At 39.5% G+C, this 24054-nt stretch overlaps 2 protein-coding genes across 4 annotated transcripts in view; both read right to left on the reverse strand.

Moving 5' to 3' along the window:
• Positions 1 to 817: 817 nt before the first annotated feature.
• Positions 818 to 9747, reverse strand: LOC127946519 (uncharacterized). Of its 2 annotated transcripts, none has more exons than XM_052543141.1 (5): positions 9659 to 9747; positions 3366 to 3719; positions 3046 to 3189; positions 2920 to 2969; positions 818 to 2828 (listed from the first exon to the last, which is right to left on the reverse strand). In XM_052543141.1, exons 1-5 carry the CDS (start codon positions 9675 to 9677, stop codon positions 2769 to 2771), a joined length of 627 nt encoding a protein of 208 aa, XP_052399101.1. In that variant the 5' UTR covers positions 9678 to 9747; the 3' UTR covers positions 818 to 2768. The 2 variants fall into 2 exon arrangements, with proteins under 2 accessions (XP_052399101.1, XP_052399100.1); XM_052543140.1 differs by lacking the exon at positions 9659 to 9747 and adding an exon at positions 4039 to 4179.
• A 12011-nt stretch (positions 9748 to 21758) lies between these two features.
• Positions 21759 to 24054, reverse strand: part of vipr2 (vasoactive intestinal peptide receptor 2) — a 31797-nt gene continuing 29501 nt past the window's right edge. For both annotated transcript variants that reach the window (XM_052543280.1, XM_052543278.1), the window contains one exon: positions 21759 to 23475. In XM_052543280.1, the coding sequence (XP_052399240.1) occupies positions 23302 to 23475 (174 nt within the window). In that variant the 3' untranslated portion in view covers positions 21759 to 23301. The remainder of the gene's footprint in view (positions 23476 to 24054) is intronic.

Here is a 24054-nt window from a genome sequence, read left to right on the forward strand (position 1 = left end):
TTAGTACAGCGGTCATATCAGATGCTAATCGCACGTTACAGGTTCTCCGTATGATTTACAATTATACAATTTTTTATGGTAATTTGTGGGCAGAAAAATTTATTGAGTGCTTATAATTATAAAATGCTTATAAAGTGTTCACATATTTAGTATTGTGTTCTATACCATTCTAGTGGTGCTTTTACAACAATACTCACATGTACCACTTAAAGACCAAACCTTACCTAGCCCTTGTTTCTACAAGTCATAACCCTAACCCTTAAAAAAAAAAAAAAAAAAAAAAAAGATATTAAGTTTTATTGATGCATTCAAATTTACACTAAAATCAAGAATAAATATCTGTCATTGGGGTATTAAAACAAAATTTCCCTTTGAAATAAGATATTTCTGAACACACTGGCAGGCAGGGGCGCTGCTAAGGATTTTGGGCCCCATGAAAAGAATCTTGACAGGGCCCCCAACACAGCTGAGAGTTTTTTCATATTAAATTACATAAAATCATGCGCTTTTATGATATTTTGACTATCATTCTCATATATTTAAGTCAATCAGACAATTGAACTCCATCCCATGTTCACACCCGTAATTTGTCCTCTGTAATACTACACTACTGCACTACTTCAGTACTGTATAATCTATATACTGTGCATAGTTGTAAATGTGTCATATAGTGTATTCACAAATATTTAAATTTGTATGAATGTACTGTACATATTTGTACTGTACACTGGCAATGACAATAAAGTTAATCTAATCTAACCTAATATTTTTAACATGACAGTTGAAATGTAAAGGAAACACTGAGCACTCGTAATACAATGAAATGTATTTATATTTATTTGCTTCAACACTGATACTGAAACTTCTAAATAATTCAATACAAAAAACAAGAATTACAATCTGTGGTAGAAAAAAAATATCAGCAAGAAAACACCACCATAAAACAAAATGGCCAAATAAAATGTATAATAATTTAAGCAGAACTTGCATAATATACTATACCAAAGAATGGCCAAGGTATAACATAGATGAGTCTGAGTTACTCTTTCCACATCATTTCAAATCTCTTGTACTTGCTCAACATTTCTAAACAAAAATGTCCAACGTCTGACCTTTTCAGCTGCAAAATCATTAGTCAAATCTTTGAAGTCGAGCTCTCTAGCCAACTCGCTCTCAGTGGAAAGCATAGCAAGCCTTTCTTGAGACATTGTAGACCTCTCAAGTAGTAATACAACTCCACATCATATTCAAGAGATGCACTGAAACCTCACAAACAGCTGATAGTAGTTTGTACAGTAGCTGGCAGACGATTTTTATCAGAGTTCATGAAGTTAGATTGCTTGCAAGACAGGTGCAACACTGTGGACCGCAGCAGCGTGCTGAAAGTGGGCGCCGCCTCGTACAAAGATGCCGACACCGGCTACATGTGAGGCAAAGCCGTGCACCCACTGCACCCTGCTCTATCGAAACGTGCTAACTTATCGAAAAATGCTATCGTAGAGACCTAGGGCCTCATGTACAAAGCGTGCGTACGCACATACAAGTGCCGTATCCTACGATCATTGTCACGGCCGGTCCACTAACAATTTAGGCCTAACAGTTACTTACAAACCCACCTTTTCTTGTGAAATATTGGGTAACATACTGTCGATCCTTTGCCTCTTTTACTTCTCTTATTTTTTTTCTCTTTCCGTTTTTGACTTCCAGATTTTTGAGGCATTTTCACATCCTCTGTCAAGTTGAATCTGCCGGCGCTATAAGTGTAGTCAAGCTGTTTGTGTTGCCTTGGTTACTGGATACTATTTGCGCGGACTGAACCATTTTTGATAATCGAGAGGGGGAGAGGGGCCACGGACGTTTGTGTTTCCTAAAAAAAATACATTTTTTTGACACCAGGAAACAGCAAATAGAATAATTTAAAGTTAATAATTTTTACTATCAAATATTTTTTTTTAGCACCACAATTTTATTGGGGGCTTCTCTGGGCCCCCTCTTAGTCATGGGCCCCGAGAATGAAAGAAAAGAAAGAAAGAAAGAAAGAAAAAAGTGACTTTTCCCCCAGTACAAATATCTAAAGATTCATCAATCAAGATATATTCAAGCAAAATGACAGAAAAAGTCTTGTTTAAGTTCATGAATAAAACAGGAACAGATACCTGCCAGTGGCAGTGGTGGTGTATCAGATAGCAAGCGTTACTTGCAGGTGTTAACAAGACCTTTATCACTGGAAAAAACGGACAATTTTTTCAATTGACATTAGTCAAATGTTCACGTAATGTAGTCCACACTACTGCCCTTTTAAACAAACATCAATTTATCGCAATGTATCAAAGATTACCCAGCAGATATAAACCTCATCTACATTCTGAGTGGTGTGACCATATTTCCATCCATTGTTCTCTGAAAAAATATCACGGTCTCTCTGGACCTGCTCTGGTCAGATACCACAGCACATTTCACACATTAGTGGCTCATTGTGCTAAAGCAATATATTTGATTACTGATAGCAGTGAAAAACAGGACGTGATTAAGGCCACTGAACAGAATATATGTCTAACAAATAAAGTCATTGCTTCAGATCCCCACCAGAAAATGCATCCAAAAAAGCTTCTTAAATCTCTATTTCAGTTCTGATTGTCACTTTATTAGAAGAATTTCTATAAATAGAGTGTCTCGGTTTAAAATGCATGAGATGTCTTGCTGATGCTTAATTTGTATTAAAGACAAAAGCTAAAGTTTAGTTTATAAAATTATTTTGTGATAATGAATTAAGGTATTGGTGTATACAAAACTTCAGCCAGTGTCCAATCACTTTGTCCAATTTTACCCTAGAAAGCAAGAAAAAAAGAGAATGTGATAGTTTTATCCGGTAATTACAGATGACCAACAAACAAACTATATTTAATGAGAGATTCTGACCTGAACAATATGAATCCAGTCCTGGTTCAGGTTATTAGTTCTTCCACAACCTTGAAATAAGAAAACAATTACACCAAAACATATTACTGAACAAATCCGTGGTAGAAATGCTTAAGTAAAATCTACCTTTCCACAGTCCTGTTCCTCTCCAACACACATAGACACTTGACACCAGTAAGAGCAGCAGAAGCAAGCAGATGACAGGCAGCCACGGGACGACACTGATGATCACTGGATCATGACTGACATCCACATCTTCAGTGCTCACTTCTACACAACAACACAGAAAAATACAGATTTCTACTTTAGTATTCGTTTTGATTCACAGGAAGCAATATAAATCAGTGGTCACATTCTTTCCTCTTGTTTTAGGTCAAAAATAAAAATGTAATTGCAATTAATTAAATGGAATGTACTTAATAGTAGAAAATTGAAACAAAACCTACCTTCATAGTCCAGTTTTGTGCAGTGAGTTTGCTCAATGTTATAGTCAGTGCAGCAGTAGAGCATGAGATCAGTGTCAGTGATGTTCATCAGAAGCAGAGCGTGAGTGTTTGTGGATGAACTGAGAGCTCTTATACGACCTGCGTAACTGGGGTGAATATTGGAGGGCTCTGGTTTAGGATCTGGACCATAACCATATTCTAGTCTCAGAATTCTGACAAATGTTTGGTTTCCATTTGTAATGATCCAGGTAATCTCTTTATCATTTTTAATGCTACAGGGAAGTGTTGTGTTTCCTCCTGGATGAACTTTCACTGATGCTCCTTCAGTAAGAATCTCTGATACAACAGTGAAACCTAAACATGAAAAAATACAACAAAAAACATAGCAACGTTTAATCTAAATATGATGACAAACGATACATATATTTGAACATTAACATCTACTCTAATCTATTAGACAATATTAATATCATAATATATACACTGTAAACAATGCACTTCATGCACTGCATTTCATTTGACTGAATCAGCCAGACTAGATTACAGAAACAAAACTCAGGTTAGATCAAGTAAAAATAACTTCTTACCATAACAACTATATGAATCTATTTTACAGTGCAGGTCTTTATGAAGTAATCATAGTGTTGCAATTCAATTTTATCAGCATACTTACATATTAAAACGCTGATCATTGTGTTCTCAAACAGGTACTTGCCCTGCTACTGCTGTCTAGAGGAAGTGTTTCGTGCAATTGAGGAGGTGCTCATGCTGCGCTTTCAGACTTCAGCAAAAAGTTCATTGCTCCTTGTTACCTATGTTACCATACACACATTCAAATTCTGATTTTTGTCAAAAGCTAAATAAAACAAAACAATAGAATTTAAACTGTGCAGACTTTATCAGATATTTACATACTAATTTATATTTCAGTCAAATCAGTAGTTAGCTGGTAATTTATCACTTTCTAAAGTGACAAAACATTATTTTTGTTTCTGTATCACTTGCAAAGTAACTTGATGCATGTTTTTTACTACATGCTCAGTAATGTATTATTTGATGTTATTTACAAATTCATTTGAAGCCAGTAAAATTATTTACTGTAGGTTTATAGCTATCATTGTTTTTAATGTCATACAGATAAATTAGTTAACTATGACATCTTGCAGTTAATTTTTACCTGGCAAACCATGCTCTGGATTTATCGCTGTATGAGATTTTTGAAGGGTCAAGTCAATTCTTGAAATTCAGTGACATAAAAAAAAAATGCTCTATTGGGTTGAGATCTGGTGACTGTGGGGGCACTGTTAGTACAGTGAACTCATTGTCATGTTCAAGAAACCAATTTGAAATGATTCGAGCTTTGTGACATGGTGCATTATCCTGCTGGAAGTAGCCATCAGAGGATGGGTACATGTTGGTCATAAAGGGATGGACATGGTTAGAAACAATGTTCAGGTAGGCCGTGGCATTTAAACGATGCCCAATTGGCACTAAGGGGCCTAAAGTGTGGCAAGAAAACATCCCTCACACCATTACACCACCACCACCAGCCTGCACAGTGGTAACAAGGCATGATGGATCCATGTTCTCATTCGGTTTATGCCCAATTCTTACTCCATCTGAATATTTAAACAGAAATCGAGACTCATCAGACCAGGCAACATTTTTCCAGTCTTCAACTGTCCAATTTTGTTGAGCTCGTGCAACTTGTAGCCTCTTTTTCCTATTTGTAGTGGAGATGAGTGGTAGCCGGTGGGGTCTTCTGCTGTTGTAGCCCATCTGTCTCAAGGCTGTGCGTGTTGTGGCTTCACTAATGCTTTGCTGCATACCTCGGTTGTAACGAGTGGTTATTTCAGTCAAAGTTGCTCTTCTATCAGCTTGAATCAGTCGGCCCATTCTCCTCTGACCCGTAGCATCAACAAGGAATTTTCGCCCACAGGACTGCCGCATGCTGGATGTTTTTCCCTTTTCACACCATTCTTTGTAAACCCTAGAAATGGTTGTGCGTGAAAATCCCAGTAACTGAGCAGATTGTGAAATACTCAGACCGACCCATCTGGCACCAACAATCATGCCACGCTCAAAATTGCTTAAATCACCTTTCTCTCTCATTCTGACATTCAGTTTGGAGTTCAGGAGATTGTCTTGACCAGGACCACACCCCTAAATGCATTGAAGCAACTGCCATGTGATTGGTTGATTAGATAATTGCATTAATGAGAAATTGAACAGGTGTTCCTAATAATCCTTTAGGTGAGTGTATACCACTTAAAGACCTAACCTTAGTACCTAGCCATTGTTTCTACAAATCATAACCCTAACCCTTAAAAAAAAATATTTAAATTGAAACAGAAATGCAAAATAAAGATATTAAGTTTTATTGAACACACTGGCAGGTATCTGTTCTTGTTTTATTCATGAACTTAAACAAGACTTTTTCTGTCATTTTGCTTGAATGTATCTTGATTGATGAATCTTTAGATATTTGTACTGGGGGACAAGTCCCTTTTTTCTTTCTTTTCCTTTTTTTTTCTTTTTTATTGTGCATTTCTATATGCCCATGTTCTAGTGTTTGTGAGCAGACATATTCAAGCCTTCAGAAATGCAATATAACATAACTATGTTTTCAGAAGTGTATAAAGACCGTACTTAATAAACCGTTATGTTTTTATTACCTTAGATTGAGCATATCTGCATACACTGCTGGTCCCCTTACGTGGAAGTAGCCACCATGTTTCTACAGAAGCCCAAAACGGACAAACAGCTCTACTGAACGCGTTTCGCAACTTTGTTGTTCTTGCGAATAAAACACTGACACAATGATGAAAAAGTACATTAACATTAGCAATAACATCAATTTATTGAATAAAGTAAATATAATTCCTTAATTTAGGGGAGAGCAGGGGCAAAAGTACCATTTTAAAAGATAATGTTGTAGACAGAGATATATTTCTGCTGTGGCCAGTAACTCAGAAAGTGTGGTCTATCAATACCAGGTGGTATTTTGTAGAAATGTAGAAAGACTTCAGTATAATTTCACTTTGAACATACGTTGCACATTGTTACTTTCAACCACATCGGTTTGGACGAAAGTACCACAACATTATAAGCTAGATTTGTTTCTGTTACTCTCATTTTTCTTAAGTATACCTGATTGTGACCTTGTGAATATGTAACTTCAAACATATTTTGTCCTTTATCTTTGCAAAAAATTTATTAAATTATATTTTCATATTATCATTTTAAATTTAAGTTTCATCTGATGTCTCAAAACCTGACTGTGTTTTTTTATTGTCAATTTCAATGTATTTTTATAAAACATTTTTTTCAACAGAATGTACAATATAAAAATTTAATTACATTAGCATAATAAAAAAAACTCTAAACATAATGTAACAGTAGGCCTATTTATGTTTCCATCCAGTTGTTTTTATGCATAAATTGAAAATGTGATTAAAACGTCTGGAAACACTGCAAATTCATAGGAGGAAGTGTAAAGGCTAAGATATGGCTAAAACCTAAATATAAATGTGATGTAGCAGCTGCCCAGAGAGAGATGTTCCTCTATGTCCAGAAACGCCCTCTCAAAAACATCTGGATAAAACCAGACCTCTGTCTGTCTTTCTGAACCTCACTCAGACATATTCTTTTGGTATAATATGACATAAACATTTTAATAAATAATGCAAGACACAGAAATGTACAATATAGCATGCACTGGAACAAAATAAATACTTTTTGTCACTGTAGCGGGAGGAAAGTAACAGACAGGAACTCCTGACATTTAAACTCGATTTAATTTTATACTAAAGAAATCTGAAAATGCAAACTTTAGGATGTGTTAAAGCACTAAATAACCTGTAGATTGATCATTACTGTGACATGAAACAAGAAAAATACTTTGTTACTTTCGTCCCACGTTACTTTCGACCCCGCTCTCCCATAACTTTGTAAAGAAATATCGTTGCTCTCTGCTGTCTTTACCAACGACATCATTACCTGTGTGTCGGCCACCGTATATTCTCAAGGGAGAGGTGAGCGGGGGACTGAGCCGTTGGTTGCAATTCGCAACTTCACCGCTAGATGCCGCTAAAATCTACACACTGCACCTTTAAGTGATTTTCTTTTTTGCTAAAGGCTGTTGTTTTTTGCTCTCTCTCTCTCTCTTTCACTCTCTCGTTCTGCAGTTTTAGTTAACTATATCCCCTGGTATTGTGTTCACTTCCATTTATTACTGAAACTATCTTTAATTAGTCTTAAAAAGTATAAAACCTTCATAACCTTCATAAAACTTGCACAAACCCTTCTAAACTCAACCCTTGATCAAATCAGGGCAATACCTAGGAACAGAGAGAAGGCCAGATTCAGAAGACTGAAGTGTATCTAAAATATTTATACATGTAACAGTTTGTCAAAATGATCACTGGACTGTGATGTATCAGATAGCAAGCGTTACTTGCAGATATTAACAAGACCTTTATCACTGGCAATCGGACAGTTTTTTAAATTGACATTAGTCAAATGTTCACGTAATGTAGTCCACACTACTGCCCTTTTAAACAAACATCAATTTATCGCAATGTATCAAAGATTACCAAGCAGATATAAACCTCATCTACATTCTGAGTGGTGTGACCATATTTCCATCCATTGTTCTCTGAAAATATCATTGTCTCTCTGGACCAGCTCTGGTCAGATACCACAGCACATTTCACACATTAGTGGCTCATTGTGCTAAAGCAATATATTTGATTACTGATAGCAGTGAAAAACAGGACATGGTTAAAGACCACTGAACAGAATATATGTCTAAAAAATAAAGTCATTGCTTCAGATCCCCACCAGAAAATGCATCTAAAAAAAGCTTCTTAAATCTCTATTTCAGTTCTGATTGTCACTTTATTAGAAGAATTTCTATAAATAGAGTGTCTCTGTTTAAAATGCATGAGATGTCTTGCTGATGCTTAAATTGTATTAAAGACAAAAGATAAAGTTTAGTGTATAAAATTATTTTGTGATAATGAATTAAGGTATTGGTGTATACAAAACTTCCGCCAGTGTCCAATCACTTTGTCCAATTTTACCCTAGAAAGCAAGAAAAAAACAGAATGTGAGTTTTATGCGGTAATTACAGATGACCAACAAAGAAACTATATTTAAAGGGAGATTCTGACCTGAACAATATGAATCCAGACCTGGTTCAGGTTATTAGTTCTTCCATAACCTTGAAATAAGAAAACAATTACACCAAAACATATTATTGAACAAATCCGTGGTAGAAATGCTTAAGTGAAATCTACCTTTCCACAGTCCTGTTCCTCTCCAACACACATAGACACTTGACAGCAGTAAGAGCAGCAGAAGCAAGCAGATGACAGGCAGCCACGGGACGACACTGATGATCACTGGATCATGACTGACATCCACATCTTCAGTGCTCACTTCTACACAACAACACAGAAAAATACAGATTTCTACTTTAGTATTCGTTTTGATTCACAGGAAGCAGTATAAAGTCAGTGGTCACATTCTTTCCTCTTGTTTTAGGTCAAAAATAAAAATGTAATTGCAATTAATTAAATGGAATGTACTTAATAGAAGAAAATTGAAACAAAACCTACCTTTATAGTCCAGTTTTGTGCAGTGAGTTTGCTCAATCTTATAGTCAGTGCAGCAGTAGAGCATGAGATCAGTGTCAGTGATGTTCATCAGAAGCAGAGCGTGAGTGTTTGTGGATGAACTGAGAGCTCTTATACGACCTGCGTAACTGGGGTGAATATTGGAGGGCTCTGGTTTAGGTTCTGGACCATAACCATATTCTAGTCTCAGAATTCTGATAAATGTTTGGTTTCCATTTGTAATGATCCAGGTAATCTCTTTATCATTTTTAATGCTACAGGGAAGTGTTGTGTTTCCTCCTGGATGAACTTTCACTGATGCTCCTTCAGTAAGAATCCCTGATACAACAGTGAAACCTAAACATGAAAAAATACAACAAAAAACACAGCAACATAAGTTTAATCTAAATATGATGACAAACGATGCTTATATTTGAACATTAACATCTACTCTAATCTATTAGACAATATTAATATCATAATATATACACTGTAAACAATGCACTTCATGTGGGACTGAATCAGCCAGACTAGATTACAGAAACAAAACTCAGGTTAGATCAAGTAGAAATAACTTCTTACCATAACAACTATATGAATCTATTTTACAGTGCAGGTCTTTATGAAGTAATCATAGTGTTGCAATTCAATTTTATCTCTATACAGCATACTTACATATTAAAACGCTGATCATTGTGTTCTCAAACAGGTACTTGCCCTGCTACTGCTGTCTAGAGGAAGTGTTTCGTGCAATTGAGGAGGTGCTCATGCTGCGCTTTCAGACTTCAGCAAAAAGTTAATTGCTCCTTGTTACCTATGTTACCTACACATATTCAAATTCTGATTTATTAAAAACTAAATAAATAGAATTTAAACTGTGCAGACTTTATCAAATATTTACATACTAATTTATATTTCAGTAAAATCAGAAGTTAGCTGGTAATCTATCACTTTCTAAAGTGACAAAACATTTATAATTTCATTTGAAACCAGTAAAAGTATTTATTTACTGTAGGTTTATAACTATCATTGTTTTTAATGTCATACAGATAAATTAGTTAACTATGACATTTTGCAGTTTTTATTTTACCTGGCAAACCATGCTCTGGATTTATCTCTGTATGAGGTTTTTGAAGGGTCAAGTCAATTCTTGAAATTCAGTGAAAAAAAAAAGTGGTTTTCAGGTATTGTCAGGGATACTGAGGGAGAGGACCCAGGTGCAGAGTGAACAAGGAACGTTTATTGACAAAAGACAAAGCACGATAGGAGGGAGTGGCTTGAACAGTCCAGACAGTAGGATTGGGTAGATGGGTAGACAGTGGAGCAGGCAGTTGGGAGGGATGACCCCCGAGGGGGGCTCTGGGTGACAACCGAGTGCAGGACTGTAGAGGAGGCTGTTCAAGGGACCAGACCACAACACCAGGAACCAAGGGCACTTGACTATAGGGGTATAGCCACACACGTCAGACCTCCAGGCGGGGAGACCCAGTAGCCAGGGAGAAGTCAGCGGGTAAGACAGGAACAGACAGAACTCACAAAACACTAGACAAGACTTAAGACAACATGAGAACAACAACAACTAATAATAATAATAATAATAATAATAATAATAATAATACAAGGGCAAAAATCAGACAAGGGTGCTATGACCTAGAAACCAGATTAACTAGGGAAATAACCAAAGTAAACTAAAAAGGTAAAGAAACAAATACAAAACAAAGTTCTAGAAATAACTGGAAGACTAACCAAGAAAATAACTCAAAAGGGGAAAATAAATCCTTTAAAGAACAAGTCAAACTTAAGTCAAATTAAAAGTGAGATCCAAACAAAAAGAAACACTTAAACTAGACTAGAATAAACAGTGACAAGATAAACTTAAACTAACAAATACTAGACTTAAACTGACAAGGGAAAACCGCTATTAGTTTAGAACAGTTAGCACGCTAAGCAGACACTAACTCACACACAAAACGAACCGGCAAACACAGGAGGGAAATGATCACAATAAGAGCATACAGAGACATGAGAAACAGGTGACAACACTCTGACTAATGGGGACTAAACAAGAGGGCGTGACCAGGGAAAACAAGGAGGTGGGACAAGAGGAGCACGTGGTAGACACAAGAGACACAACCATGTGCTCAGGCACAAAATAAACAAAGACACATTGAACAAAGACAGTACAGACAAGACTGTCAGGGCAGGATCCTGACAGTACCCCAGTGTTGAGTACTCGAGACTCGGACTCGGTCTTGGACTCGGTCTCGAGACCGTATTTTAATGGTCTCGGTCTTGTCATGGACTCGTGTGCATTTTGACTCGGTATTGACTCGGACTCGAACATATTAGGAATCGGACTTATGCCCGAGTCCACTCGAGTCCCAATCAAAATATTTCATGATTATTACTGTATGTTAATGTTTCTTTAAATTGATGTATGATTGATACATCCAATGACTGGTGATTTTCTTTAGACGTTAGGCCAGCGACACACTGGATGCATGGCGCAAGCATCTCAGCTGCGAGGCGTGTCTGTTTTTAATTTGGCTCCCATGTTAACAGGTTAGAGCTTACAGACCGCCTGCATGAGACGCGCATCCCAGGTGCAGCTCGAGCCGCGCGGAAAATGCGTGCATGCTAGAAATAGAACCGACGCCTATTTTCACGCGAACACGCGCGTGTTGGAAGCGTTTCCAGGCAAAATAAACTAGGAAAATATGTTTATATGTCACTTGTGTCATTATGTACACAAATACATATTAATTCATGACATTTTGATATTTTAAAGTCTATAGGTTGGCATAAATTCTGATATAAATGTAATTTAAAAAAATAAATAAATAATTATCGATTTTCAAATATTGCACCTGTCAAACATACTCTATTTTGCAAGAGCCTGGTTTTTCGGCGGCCTCCCTCTATGTCACCTATAGCAGAAGCAGCGCGCCAGCGCCGCGTCAGACACCCTTCTGGTGTGTAAAGACACAGAAAACGCGAAGCAGCCACCACGCTTCTAGCACGCAGCAGAGACGCCACGCAGCCAGTGTGTCACCGGCCTTAAGTTACCCTCCTGCCATCCGCCTGTAGTGATCCCGCTTTCCAGGAAGCCACACTGCTACATTATTTCTCTCAACTGTGTTATTTTTACAAAGTAGGACAAAATGGTCACAGAAAAAAAACAAATATTGTTTAATTAAATTATATAATGAATACAGACACAGACTGACTGTCTCAACACTAAACATCTCCCCCCGAAAAAATGTCTGACAGAAGGCATTGAACTTATATGGCATTTCAACCAGCTTTCTTCCCCTGGCACATACACACTTTTGCATGAAATTTTCCTGGACAGTCAGTCGGCTCTTGTGTGTATGCCCTCCGTAACTAAAAAAAACTTTGACTAGTGTGTATTTTACCCTGCATTAAAACGCACCATCCAGGGAAATTAGCATTAGATTATCCGTTGCTGTTACAGAAAGGGATGAAATGGTAACTGTTGTCAGTCCCCGCTTCCTCTGCACCAATAGAGAGAGTTTTAAGTCTGGGTGGATTGATCATGAGACCACATCGTGCTTGGTTGGGTAGCAGGATGGTCTCCTCACTTATTTTTTTGAAAAGTAATTATGCCCATCTTTAATCTTCACAACATCTAAAGTGCACATAATCCAAGACATTTTCAGGATATTAGCAGTCATTAGTTAAGCTTCAGGGTTAAAAGTTATGTAAAAGCTGTTACAGTTGAACATTTACAGGTATAGTGGTACAGTAATGTTACTTGTACTAGAAGTGTTATATGGATGTGTATAGTGGTACAACGATGTTATGTGAAAATGAGCACTTAATATTGACAAGTAACACTTCATAATACTAATAAAATTACCTTTACACCACATACTATGTGGCCCTTTTACCCTTTATTGTTTCCATCATACATTTTACATACTCTTGAAGATTTCTTTAGGTCTTGTCTCAGACCCAATCTCTCTGGTCTCGGTCTTGACTCGGACTCGACCCTTTCTGAACTCGGTCTTGACTCGGACTCGACCCTTTCTGAACTCGGTCTCGACTCGGACTCGACCCTTTCTGAACTCGGTCTCGACTCGGACTCGACCCTTTCTGAACTCGGTCTCGACTCGGACTCGACCCTTTCTGAACTCGGTCTCGACTCGGACTCGACCCTTTCTGAACTCGGTCTCGACTCGGACTCGACCCTTTCTGAACTCGGTCTCGACTCGGACTCGACCCTTTCTGAACTCGGTCTTGACTCGGACTCGACCCTTTCTGAACTCGGTCTTGACTCGGACTCGACCCTTTCTGAACTCGATCTGGACTCGGACTCGACCCTTTCTGAACTCGGTCTTGACTCGGACTCGACCCTTTCTGAACTCGGTCTTGACTCGGACTCGACCCTTTCTGAACTCGGTCTTGACTCGGACTCGACCCTTTCTGAACTCGGTCTTGACTCGGACTCGACCCTTTCTGAACTCGATCTGGACTCGGACTCGACCCTTTCTGAACTCGATCTGGACTCGGACTCGACCCTTTCTGAACTCGATCTGGACTCGGACTCGACCCTTTCTGAACTCGGTCTTGACTCGGACTCGACCCTTTCTGAACTCGGTCTCGACTCGGACTCGACCCTTTCTGAACTCGGTCTTGACTCGGACTCGACCCTTTCTGAACTCGGTCTCGACTCGGACTCGACCCTTTCTGAACTCGATCTGGACTCGGACTCGACCCTTTCTGAACTCGGTCTCGACTCGGACTCGACCCTTTCTGAACTCGGTCTTGACTCGGACTCGACCCTTTCTGAACTCGGTCTTGACTCGGACTCGACCCTTTCTGAACTCGGTCTTGACTCGGACTCGACCCTTTCTGAACTCGGTCTTGACTCGGACTCGACCCTTTCTGAACTCGGTCTCGACTCGGACTCGACCCTTTCTGAACTCGGTCTTGACTCGGACTCGACCCTTTCTGAACTCGGTCTCGACTCGGACTCGACCCTTTCTGAACTCGGTCTTGACTCGGACTCGACCCTTTCTGAACTCGGTCTTGACTCGGACTCGACCCTTTCTGGACTCGGTCTTGACTCGGACTCGACCATCTCTGGACTCGATCTGGACTCGGACTCGAATGAGCTGGTCTCGACTACAACACTGCAGTACCCCCCCTCCAAAGGACGCCTCCAGGCGTCCACCCTGGGTAGAGGAGTGAAAGGGGGCACAGGCATGGTAGGGGGCCAAGATGGTACTGACTGGGGGGGTGGGTGGGATGAAAACCTTGGAAATCCAGGCCTATCAGGGAAAACAGGGGGTGGGCTGGGAGAGGTGGAAAAAGTTCCAGGGGAATGGTTAGGCCAGGGTGCTGCCGGCTTGGGGAAACCCGGTCTATCCGACTCTGCAAAGGTGGGGGCATGGCTGGTGGCACCTCTCCCTACAGGAACACCTCTCACAGGCAAGGGTTGCCAACTGGACTGGGTATTCAGGGTGGATTGCCGGGTATTCTTGGTTGGCAAGACATGACTAGCAAGGGATTCTGGATTGGCTTTAAAGAGATTAGGGTTCTCTGGACCGGGCTCCAAAAGCGACTGTGGAAGGTTTGTGGGGACTGTCGAAATGCCCTCCTGGGCCACAGGAAGAGACTCAGAAGCTGATAAACTGCCCCCTGGGGTGGCAGGAATGGGCTCAGAGACTGACCTTTGAGTGGCCTGGCGGGTGGACGAACTGCCCTCCGGGGCTGCAGGAATGGGCTCAGGGACTGATTCTTGAGGGCCCCCTGGGGTTGCAGGAATGGACTCCGGACTTGTTTCTGGACTGCCCTCCGGGGCTACTGGAACTGACTCGTGAGTGGGTTCTTGACCGCCCTCAGGGGCTGCTGAGCTGCCCTCTGGGGCTACTGGAACAGACTCGGGAGTGGGTTCTTGACCGCCCTCAGGGGCTGCGGAGCTGCCCTCCGGGGCTACTGGAAGAGACTCGGGAGTGGGTTCTTGACCACCCTCAGGGGCTGCTGAGCTGCCCTCCGGGGCTACTGGAACAGACTCGGGAGTGGGTTCTTGACCGCCCCCAGGGGCTGCTGAGCTGCCCTCCGGGGCTACTGGAACAGACTCGGGAGTGGGTTCTTGACCGCCCCCAGGGGCTGCTGAGCTGCCCTCCGGGGCTACTGGAACAGACTCGGGAGTGGGTTCTTGACCGCCCTCAGGGGCTGCTGAGCTGCCCTCCAGGGCTACTGGAACAGACTCGGGGGTGGGTTCTTGACCGCCCTCGAGGGCGGTGGAATTGCCCGCTGGGGCCACCAAGATTGGAGTCCTCTGTGGGCTAGACACAGGGGCTGGAGCAGACACTGGAGTGAGCTCTGGAGCTGGCTGCTCACCACTGGACTCCATGGTCATGACTGAAGCAGCAGGCCACTTGAGATCACCCAGGGAAACTGCTGGAGGGATCTCCAGACTAAGGTCTCTAGCTCTCCTGGCGCGGGTCCTCCTACCCTTTCGTCTCCCAGGCCTGTAAGCATTCACATCACCTACATCTTGACTTACATGAACTGACATTGACGCAGAATTTTCAGGACTGGACTTGACTGACTTTGAATGGACTAAAATAGGCTTGACTGGCACAGGAACAGGGGCTAACAGGGGAACCTCCCTCACAGCTTCCTTGAGCTTGACTGCTTCAGAGCACTTGGTTGACTCAGACGTGACTGTGAGGGACTCAGCCAATTCGGAGGCTGGAACCAGCACAGAGGCCTCCATGACAGATGCAGCAGCTTTGGCTGCCCTCCTTCTCACTCTCCTTTTCTCAGTGGGAGTCAAAAGATGATCAGGGACTTGACTCGATGGAGTGAGAGTGGGGTGATCACTGTAGGGGGACTCTGGTGGTGTAAGTATCTGCCAATCCTTGCGGTGGTGCAAATAATTGGAAAAGTTCCAAAAGTCCAAGATCCTCAATTGCTCCATCTCCCACTGAGGCAGTGGATCATCCAAACAGAGGTTGAAGACATCCTTAAGGGCTGCATCCTGGTACTCAAGGCCCCTAGACATAGTCCAAAAGAATTGGGCAAAGGCCCTCACTTCTTGCCCCTGCTGCCGAAGTGCACCCAGGCCTTGCTGGCGGGCCAGTCTCTCCTGAGCATTTGCAGGGGGTAGGATCTTGATACTCATTCTGCTGGGTCCTGACTTGGCCGGTTCGTTCTGTCAGGGATACTGAGGGAGAGGACCCAGGTGCAGAGTGAACAAGGAACGTTTATTGACAAAAGACAAAGCACGATAGGAGGGAGTGGCTTGAACAGTCCAGACAGTAGGATTGGGTAGATGGGTAGACAGTGGAGCAGGCAGTTGGGAGGGATGACCCCCGAGGGGGGCTCTGGGTGACAACCGAGTGCAGGACTGTAGAGGAGGCTGTTCAAGGGACCAGACCACAACACCAGGAACCAAGGGCACTTGACTATAGGGGTATAGCCACACACGTCAGACCTCCAGGCGGGGAGACCCAGTAGCCAGGGAGAAGTCAGCGGGTAAGACAGGAACAGACAGAACTCACAAAACACTAGACAAGACTTAAGACAACATGAGAACAACAACAACTAATAATAATAATAATAATAATAATAATAATAATAATAATAATAATAATAATACAAGGGCAAAAATCAGACAAGGGTGCTATGACCTAGAAACCAGATTAACTAGGGAAATAACCAAAGTAAACTAAAAAGGTAAAGAAACAAATACAAAACAAAGTTCTAGAAATAACTGGAAGACTAACCAAGAAAATAACTCAAAAGGGGAAAATAAATCCTTTAAAGAACAAGTCAAACTTAAGTCAAATTAAAAGTGAGATCCAAACAAAAAGAAACACTTAAACTAGACTAGAATAAACAGTGACAAGATAAACTTAAACTAACAAATACTAGACTTAAACTGACAAGGGAAAACCGCTATTAGTTTAGAACAGTTAGCACGCTAAGCAGACACTAACTCACACACAAAACGAACCGGCAAACACAGGAGGGAAATGATCACAATAAGAGCATACAGAGACATGAGAAACAGGTGACAACACTCTGACTAATGGGGACTAAACAAGAGGGCGTGACCAGGGAAAACAAGGAGGTGGGACAAGAGGAGCACGTGGTAGACACAAGAGACACAACCATGTGCTCAGGCACAAAATAAACAAAGACACATTGAACAAAGACAGTACAGACAAGACTGTCAGGGCAGGATCCTGACAGGTATGATATGAGCTCAGTAAAATATTCTAAAATGGTCTAACTGACCTGCATATCCTCTCATTTAAAATAAAATTAAGACATATTTGGCTACATAGTAAAGTATACAGATATACTTTTAGCCATCCCTGACCAAAAATAACATTATTTGAATCGATTTTACACCCGTAGTAAAACAAATAAATAAATAAATAAATTACATGCTTGTTTTTTTGTGTATTATATATATATATATATATATATATATATATATATATATATATATATATATATATATTTTTATTTTTTTTTTTTTTTTTTTTTAAGAATTTATAAATAATGCTTACCTATTTCTTTTAAATACAAGGTAATTTGAATAACCAAATAAAGGCATGATTTGCGTAGCCTATTTACCTCACATAATGTTACAACACACCCAACAGTGAAGGTAGGTTGTAATAACAGCATTATGTATATTTGATATTAATTTAGCAATGAACTATAGATGTCAGAATTTTAAATGTCAAATGTGACATCTAGCTCAACAGCTGCTGTCACAATTCTGCACGTGTTGCGCCATGCACTGTTTGTAGCAGGACTTTCACGCAGCACGCTGGTTTTGATGACACAACTTCTGCTTGTACAGAACCAATCCACTAGAGGGCGCTGAGTAAATTGACAGAGATGAGTATTTCTTGTCCAGAAATAAGTATACTATTTTATTCCTGTGAGGGCCAAAAGAGGGAGACAGAGAACAGTGGATAAGGTAACAAACGAGCATTTTCCTAAATTGAGAGAGAAAAATGTAGGCTTCTTGTGAGCATCTTGCTGTTCTTCATTGCTTTTCTTTCTTAGATCAGCAGCTTTAAAATATGTTTCAAAAACAATAACAATTTCTTCTGGCTTGAGTAGGCTAAGTCTTGTCTCCTGAATTTTTATACCATTTATGTCTGCCTCTGGTGCCTTAAAGAATAATGGAGACAGTTAAATACACTACAGCCAGGAACTTAATAAATAAATAAATATAAAACTTCAATTCCTTGCTGTATAATTAATCTATGTGATGAAATAGAGGGATGTTTTTCTTTGCACTGTAGAATGTCAAACCATCTCTAATGGACTATTACACCCTCAAATCCAATAAAATCTATCAAGTTCATTGCTCTAATTCATGTGTGTCCACACCAAAGCTCCTAATTCACGCTGAGCATTTAAAGGGGTCATAGGATGCCCATTTTCCAAGTTTACATGATTCTTAAGGAATTAATGAAAAGTTTGTAACATAGTTTGGTTGAAATTTCTCAGTGTAAAAAACAGCTCTTTTCAGAGATAACCATTTTGTAGCATTTTCCTTTAAATGTTAATGAGCTCTACTGGCACTGCTGAGAAAGGGGTAAATATTTGAGCAGATTAAAAATAAAATAAAAACCACTGGGTGTATTTTTATAATTTTTAGGGTGGTTGGTTACACATATTTCAATTCAAACATCTTGTAAAAGTACATGTAGCATCATATGACCCCTTTAAGGAACATCAGCAGCCCATTTACTCTATACCGCATGGATATTTTGGACATGTCCCTGGAGATGGAGCTCAGAATGTTCTTTTTTCCTGGTCAGAAAATGCATTATTCAACGTGTGTAAACCCTCCATCTGCTGCCTGTCTGGCTTAAACACTGCTCTGTCCATCTGAGCCAGTGGAAATGTTTGACTCCATCACCTTATTGTATAAGTGCCACAAACATCAGACACATACATAATTTCAGCATCACCTGGTGTTGATCTGATATTTCACCCTCCAAAGGTATCAAGACTGGGTAACAGTTCTGACATATACATTAAAAACATTGCATTGAAACACACACACACACACACACAAACAAAAACAAAAACCATCAAAAAAACATGGCATTACCTTGAAACTAAAAGAAAAGTAAAAAAGGATGATACTGTATAACCAAGATACCAGGTCAAAAATACATTATGTTGCCTTGGTACAGGTCCAGAAATATGTTAATACTTTGATTTGTATCCATATATTTTTTATAATATATATTTTTAAATATACATGTATGCTATGTTTTTGGATATGTACTAAGACAATAGCACATTTTTGGACATGTACTATTAATTTTAACACCATGGCTTTTGCATAAAAAATCAAGATATTACCATGCTTTTTGAACATCTACCATGTTAGTACTGTAATTTTTGGATTTGTAATAAGATAATGCCATATTTTAATATGTTCCAAGCTAATGCCACAAATTTTGGGGATTTACCATAATATCATGGTACTAAATTCTTACAGTACCTTTGAGAACAATGTAAAACATAGCCATCATGACATCATTGTCAAACCAACTAACCAATGCTGCTCATTTGAGAAAAAAATAATACAAGAAAGGTAGCAGTTAATATATTGCCATGTTTTTGGACACATACTAGGGTAATATTTTGGTTTTTGGACTTGGGAATATGGTAATACTGTAGTTTTTGTATATGTACCAAGATAATATTTTTTTCCATGGTAATGCAGCAGCATTCTTTGAGCACCATGTAAAAACATAACATAGAAATATGTGAATCACTCTGTACCACAGTATACTGTATATCAAGGTATCATAGTATTACCATCTGATACTATCATGGTACCCAGCCCAGCAATTTTGTATGGGTGAACACATGCCACATACCCAGTTATAAATATGTACAGTACATGTTTGCTCAAAATGTTTGTTGGTTTTGCCTTTTTTGTGGCATCAATCTCAACATATACACTCCAGAGTGACCTGGGCACGTACATCCACTCAGAAAAGAACAAGATCTCAGTGAGAGGTTTCTGTTACAGCAGGAGGTATTGATGAGGCCAGAGGAGAACGGGACAGTTAATGTTTACAATCGTCCTGACTGATGAACACAAGGAACTTCTCACTGTGAGGTGACACTGACAAAAAGGGGACTAACTGATAAGTACAGCTGTTCCTAATGGACAACATATTTTCAAAGACTCCCAGACGCTGTGTGTGTGTGTGAACGGGGGTCAGTGACTGGTCATAGCATCCCAAAAGACCATTTCTATCCCTCTAAAGCACATGCCACCCAACTACAAATACCAGTAAGTTAGTCAGTGTGCATTTGAAATGCCGGTCTATTTCCATCCGATGCAGGGATTCTGAAAGCAGATTTGCAGTTCCAAAGAGTATAGTGTGTGGAAGTTTCCGGTTCGCTGGCTTTTAAGCACACGGTTCTAGCCACTCACTGATCACCACATTCACAGGCCTCTTGTCACAGGATTGGATGCATGTCATTACGGCCTAAGACCCATGTCAAATGATTTAGCTGAGGCAGAGGTCAACAGCACTGATGAGTCAGGATGAATCATGATGGATCACTGCCAAAATGAAGCATCTGGAGATTCTTCGGGTGAAGGGATAGGACACAGATGCCAGTTAACAAGTCAGACATTTGAGGTTGTCTAATGTAAGCAAACTTTTAATTTACTAATTTTCTTGATGTTGTGACAAAAATACATTAGCACAACTTTAAAAAATTATGACTCTCAGCTTGCCTATTTTGCATTTTTTTTTTAATAAAATATGGGTTGTGCATGTACTTACTGCCTCAATGAAGGTTGGTGTGTAGCAGGAATTGCTATGCTATGTTGGATTTTGAAGTGAGAGGACAACAGACTCGTATTTAAACTAGTTTAAAGTTAAAACACCTTAATGACAGATACAGTATGTTTTTTCACAAACATGCAGCTTTTCGTTTCACAACACTTTAACTAGTGTACTGGAGGGGTATGGATTACTTGTGGAGTATTGTGATGTTTTTATCAGCTGATGGCACCCATTCACTGCAGAAGACGCATTGGTGAGCAAGTGATGTACTGTAATGCCAAATGTCTCCAAATCTGTTCTGCTGAAGAAACAAACATGTACGTCTTGGATGGCATGAGGGCGAGTAAATAAAAAAAGAAAAATGTGAAAATTACAAAACAAACAGTGCTTTGTAAATGAATTGTGAATGTGGAGGTCAGCAGCATGAAAATGAGAGCTGTTACTCTCTCTGTACTTTTCTCCAAGGAGAAGCATGTTCACTCCTTTTTGAGGATACAGGAAGGTGAAAAGACAACAGACAGCAATAGAATGGGAAATGAGTGGAAACAACATCATCTGTGTGTGATATAATCTGTGTTGATGGTGAAGCTCATCTGTTTATCGGCAAGGGAGAAGTGTAATCATATTTCACCGGTCTGTTTTTAGCATCTCATTTATTGTTCTCAAGATCCAGGATCATAAACACAAACCCTACCAACGTTATCTACAATGCACTAGCAAATTATTTTGGTGTATTAAATAATTTCAGTTAGCGGAATATGTGCTGAAAATTTAATTCAGATTAAATCAGCTACATTAGTGGGGCCAAAAAAGAATCACTACAGTTGTAAATAGTCTTTCTACTACAAATGTTGCGTTTTATTCACTGTTAATTGTTGTGTAATAATGGTGAAATTTACTTTTTTTTTTTTTTTACTGTATCAATCAAATTCACATACTTACTAAAAGCAGTTTAAAAACAACTTTCACATTTAATAAAAAATCTCAATACAGTCTACAAGAAACATTCAGCAAAAATGTAAAAACCGAAAAACGTTTCCAAATTTTCCAACTAAGCATTGCAAATGGTTAAACACAATTAAAGAGAAGTGCACAACATTATGGCCTGTTATATATTTTTTTCTACATCATAAATGCATCTGTCAAACACACCATATTCTTCACAGACCAAGACGTCTTTCAAAATGAAGGCATACTTTATTACACAATAAACTCGGAAACCCTCCCTCAATATTTAATTCAGAGTCGCCCACAATTCAATTCTGCCAGCTCTAATTAAAGCTCCATCTTTTCTTCTCCCTTTGACCATCTGATAATGATGCTGAATGCCTCAGCCCATGGCATCTGTGTCACTTTAAATGAACACAACCTCGCATGTGGTGTCCCGGGGACCTCTCACTCCTCAGGCCAGGCTGTAAGAGATCCGATCTCCTCTCCAATCCGTCGTGAAGTCTCTGGACTGCAGTTCCCAGAATCTGTTTGCGACAATAACGCTGAGCACAGCTCACACTGAAATGTCACTTTCATACGCCTTCACACTCACTGTTTAGTCAGTTCACTTGTCCTAAATCTGCATCCAACCGTCTACTGGATTAATTATCTGTTTTTCAGCTGAATGGAAAGAGCACCGGATTCACTGCAGTGTACAATTCCCCAACCCCCCTGACAATGTGAGGCAGAGCAACACAAAAGCAAAAATAATATTTTTTTTATATTGTGGCTTTTCTTCACAGAATATAAGAGGGGGAAAAAGTCCAAGGGGTAGTATAATGACAACATAACACTATCAAATGCTGTAGATGCAAGAACAGTTCAATAACAGTTAAATAATTTTTGCTTTTTCTTACAATCACCATTTTTCGTTTGAATGCACGACTGACTTGTCAGCTTTAACATGAATCTGAAGTAACACATACTCTCCTGAAATGAGTCCCTGGCTAATTTGGACACCTCCAGCTATAATGTCCTCTTTAGAAAACCTCACATTTGAGTTTGGCATTGAGGTGACCCACTTCTTGAATTCATTCAATACATGTTCTTGGTGAGGTGGCTGAGTTGATAGCGCTGTGTCTTCATTAACGTCTAAGAAAATTGCTGTGGGCCTTAAGTAGCATTTACATAACACTATTATATAATCTGACCCTAATGCAATGAAAGAGTTTACAAAGAGCAATGTATATGTAATCTGCATCTGAAAAAATGGAATTGTAGTTTTTAATGCAACCAATATTATCCCACAGAGATTTGGTTTAATGTGCTATTTTGGTGGTTTATAGCAAAATGTGCTATGAAACAAGATTTTGCATTGTATACTAACAAAACAGTGTTGTGCCTCAGAGATTCTGAATCCTCATCATATCTCCTGCACGTCAATCTCATGCTTCAGAAAGCTTTGTCCTCTTCAGCTTAAAGCTTTTGAAAAATACTGAGTTGTAAGCTGAGGGGCAGTGAAGTAAGAGCATGATTCATACAGCGCCGCTTCTGGATGTCTCACTCCACGGTTGTCTCAGTCTGTAGGAAAGACTGGGCTCTGGAGTTCCGATGGAATCGGACCATGTTTTCCGTGCCGTTTCTGGAAATGGATGAACTGTGCAGACGGTAGTCTTGACCGATGTAACGCTTTAAACGCAAACTCCGCCACTTCCTCTTGAGTTCGCTCTGGACCTGCAATGCAGCCAAAGACTTTAATTATACTTGCTCTTCCTCAGGAAAAAAAATATTTCCCTTTAACCACCATTCATGTAGAGGCAACTTTTGCAAGACCCATTCAATTAATCTTATATGTTTATCTCCTTTTTCACTCAGAAATAAATTAATAAATAAATTAAAATGGGTTGTGAATGTTTCATGTTGAGTTGAACTAGGAAGGAGAACTACTACTCTGTTCCAAAACCTAGTGAGCTGCCTGAGGATGTAGCATTTTAAGGCATCATATGCACAGAAATTAAGCGTGCTGTAACTTTATCACACTGCCTTTTAAAATACCTTGTTTTTAGAATGCATTGAGAAAAGCTCAGTTAAAAAAAGAAATCGATGATGGTAGATGAGGTGGAAAACTAAAAGTTGATAAGTAAAAATGTCATCTGATATGTTTGTTTTTTTTTTTTTTTTACTATTAGTGTTGATTCTTACCTAAATTATTTTAAATTGCTCACTTATGAGATTCAGTTATAGTTAGGATGCAGTCTCAAAAGTCCATGTAGGCAATAAGCAGCTCAGGTTTTGGAATATAATTAAAGTAAG

This window comes from Carassius gibelio, chromosome A24 (genome assembly GCF_023724105.1).
Source record: "Carassius gibelio isolate Cgi1373 ecotype wild population from Czech Republic chromosome A24, carGib1.2-hapl.c, whole genome shotgun sequence".
Taxonomy (NCBI): Eukaryota; Metazoa; Chordata; class Actinopteri; order Cypriniformes; family Cyprinidae; genus Carassius; species Carassius gibelio.

Bases quoted from the DNA above. Each gene is read 5' to 3' on its own strand.
- LOC127946519 (XM_052543141.1), bottom strand. The intron at 2,970-3,045 runs GTAGATTTTACT...TCTTATTTCAAG, and splicing joins AGGAACAGGACTGTGGAAAG to GTTGTGGAAGAACTAATAAC. The intron at 2,829-2,919 runs GTCAGAATCTCT...CTTGCTTTCTAG, and splicing joins ACTGGATTCATATTGTTCAG to GGTAAAATTGGACAAAGTGA.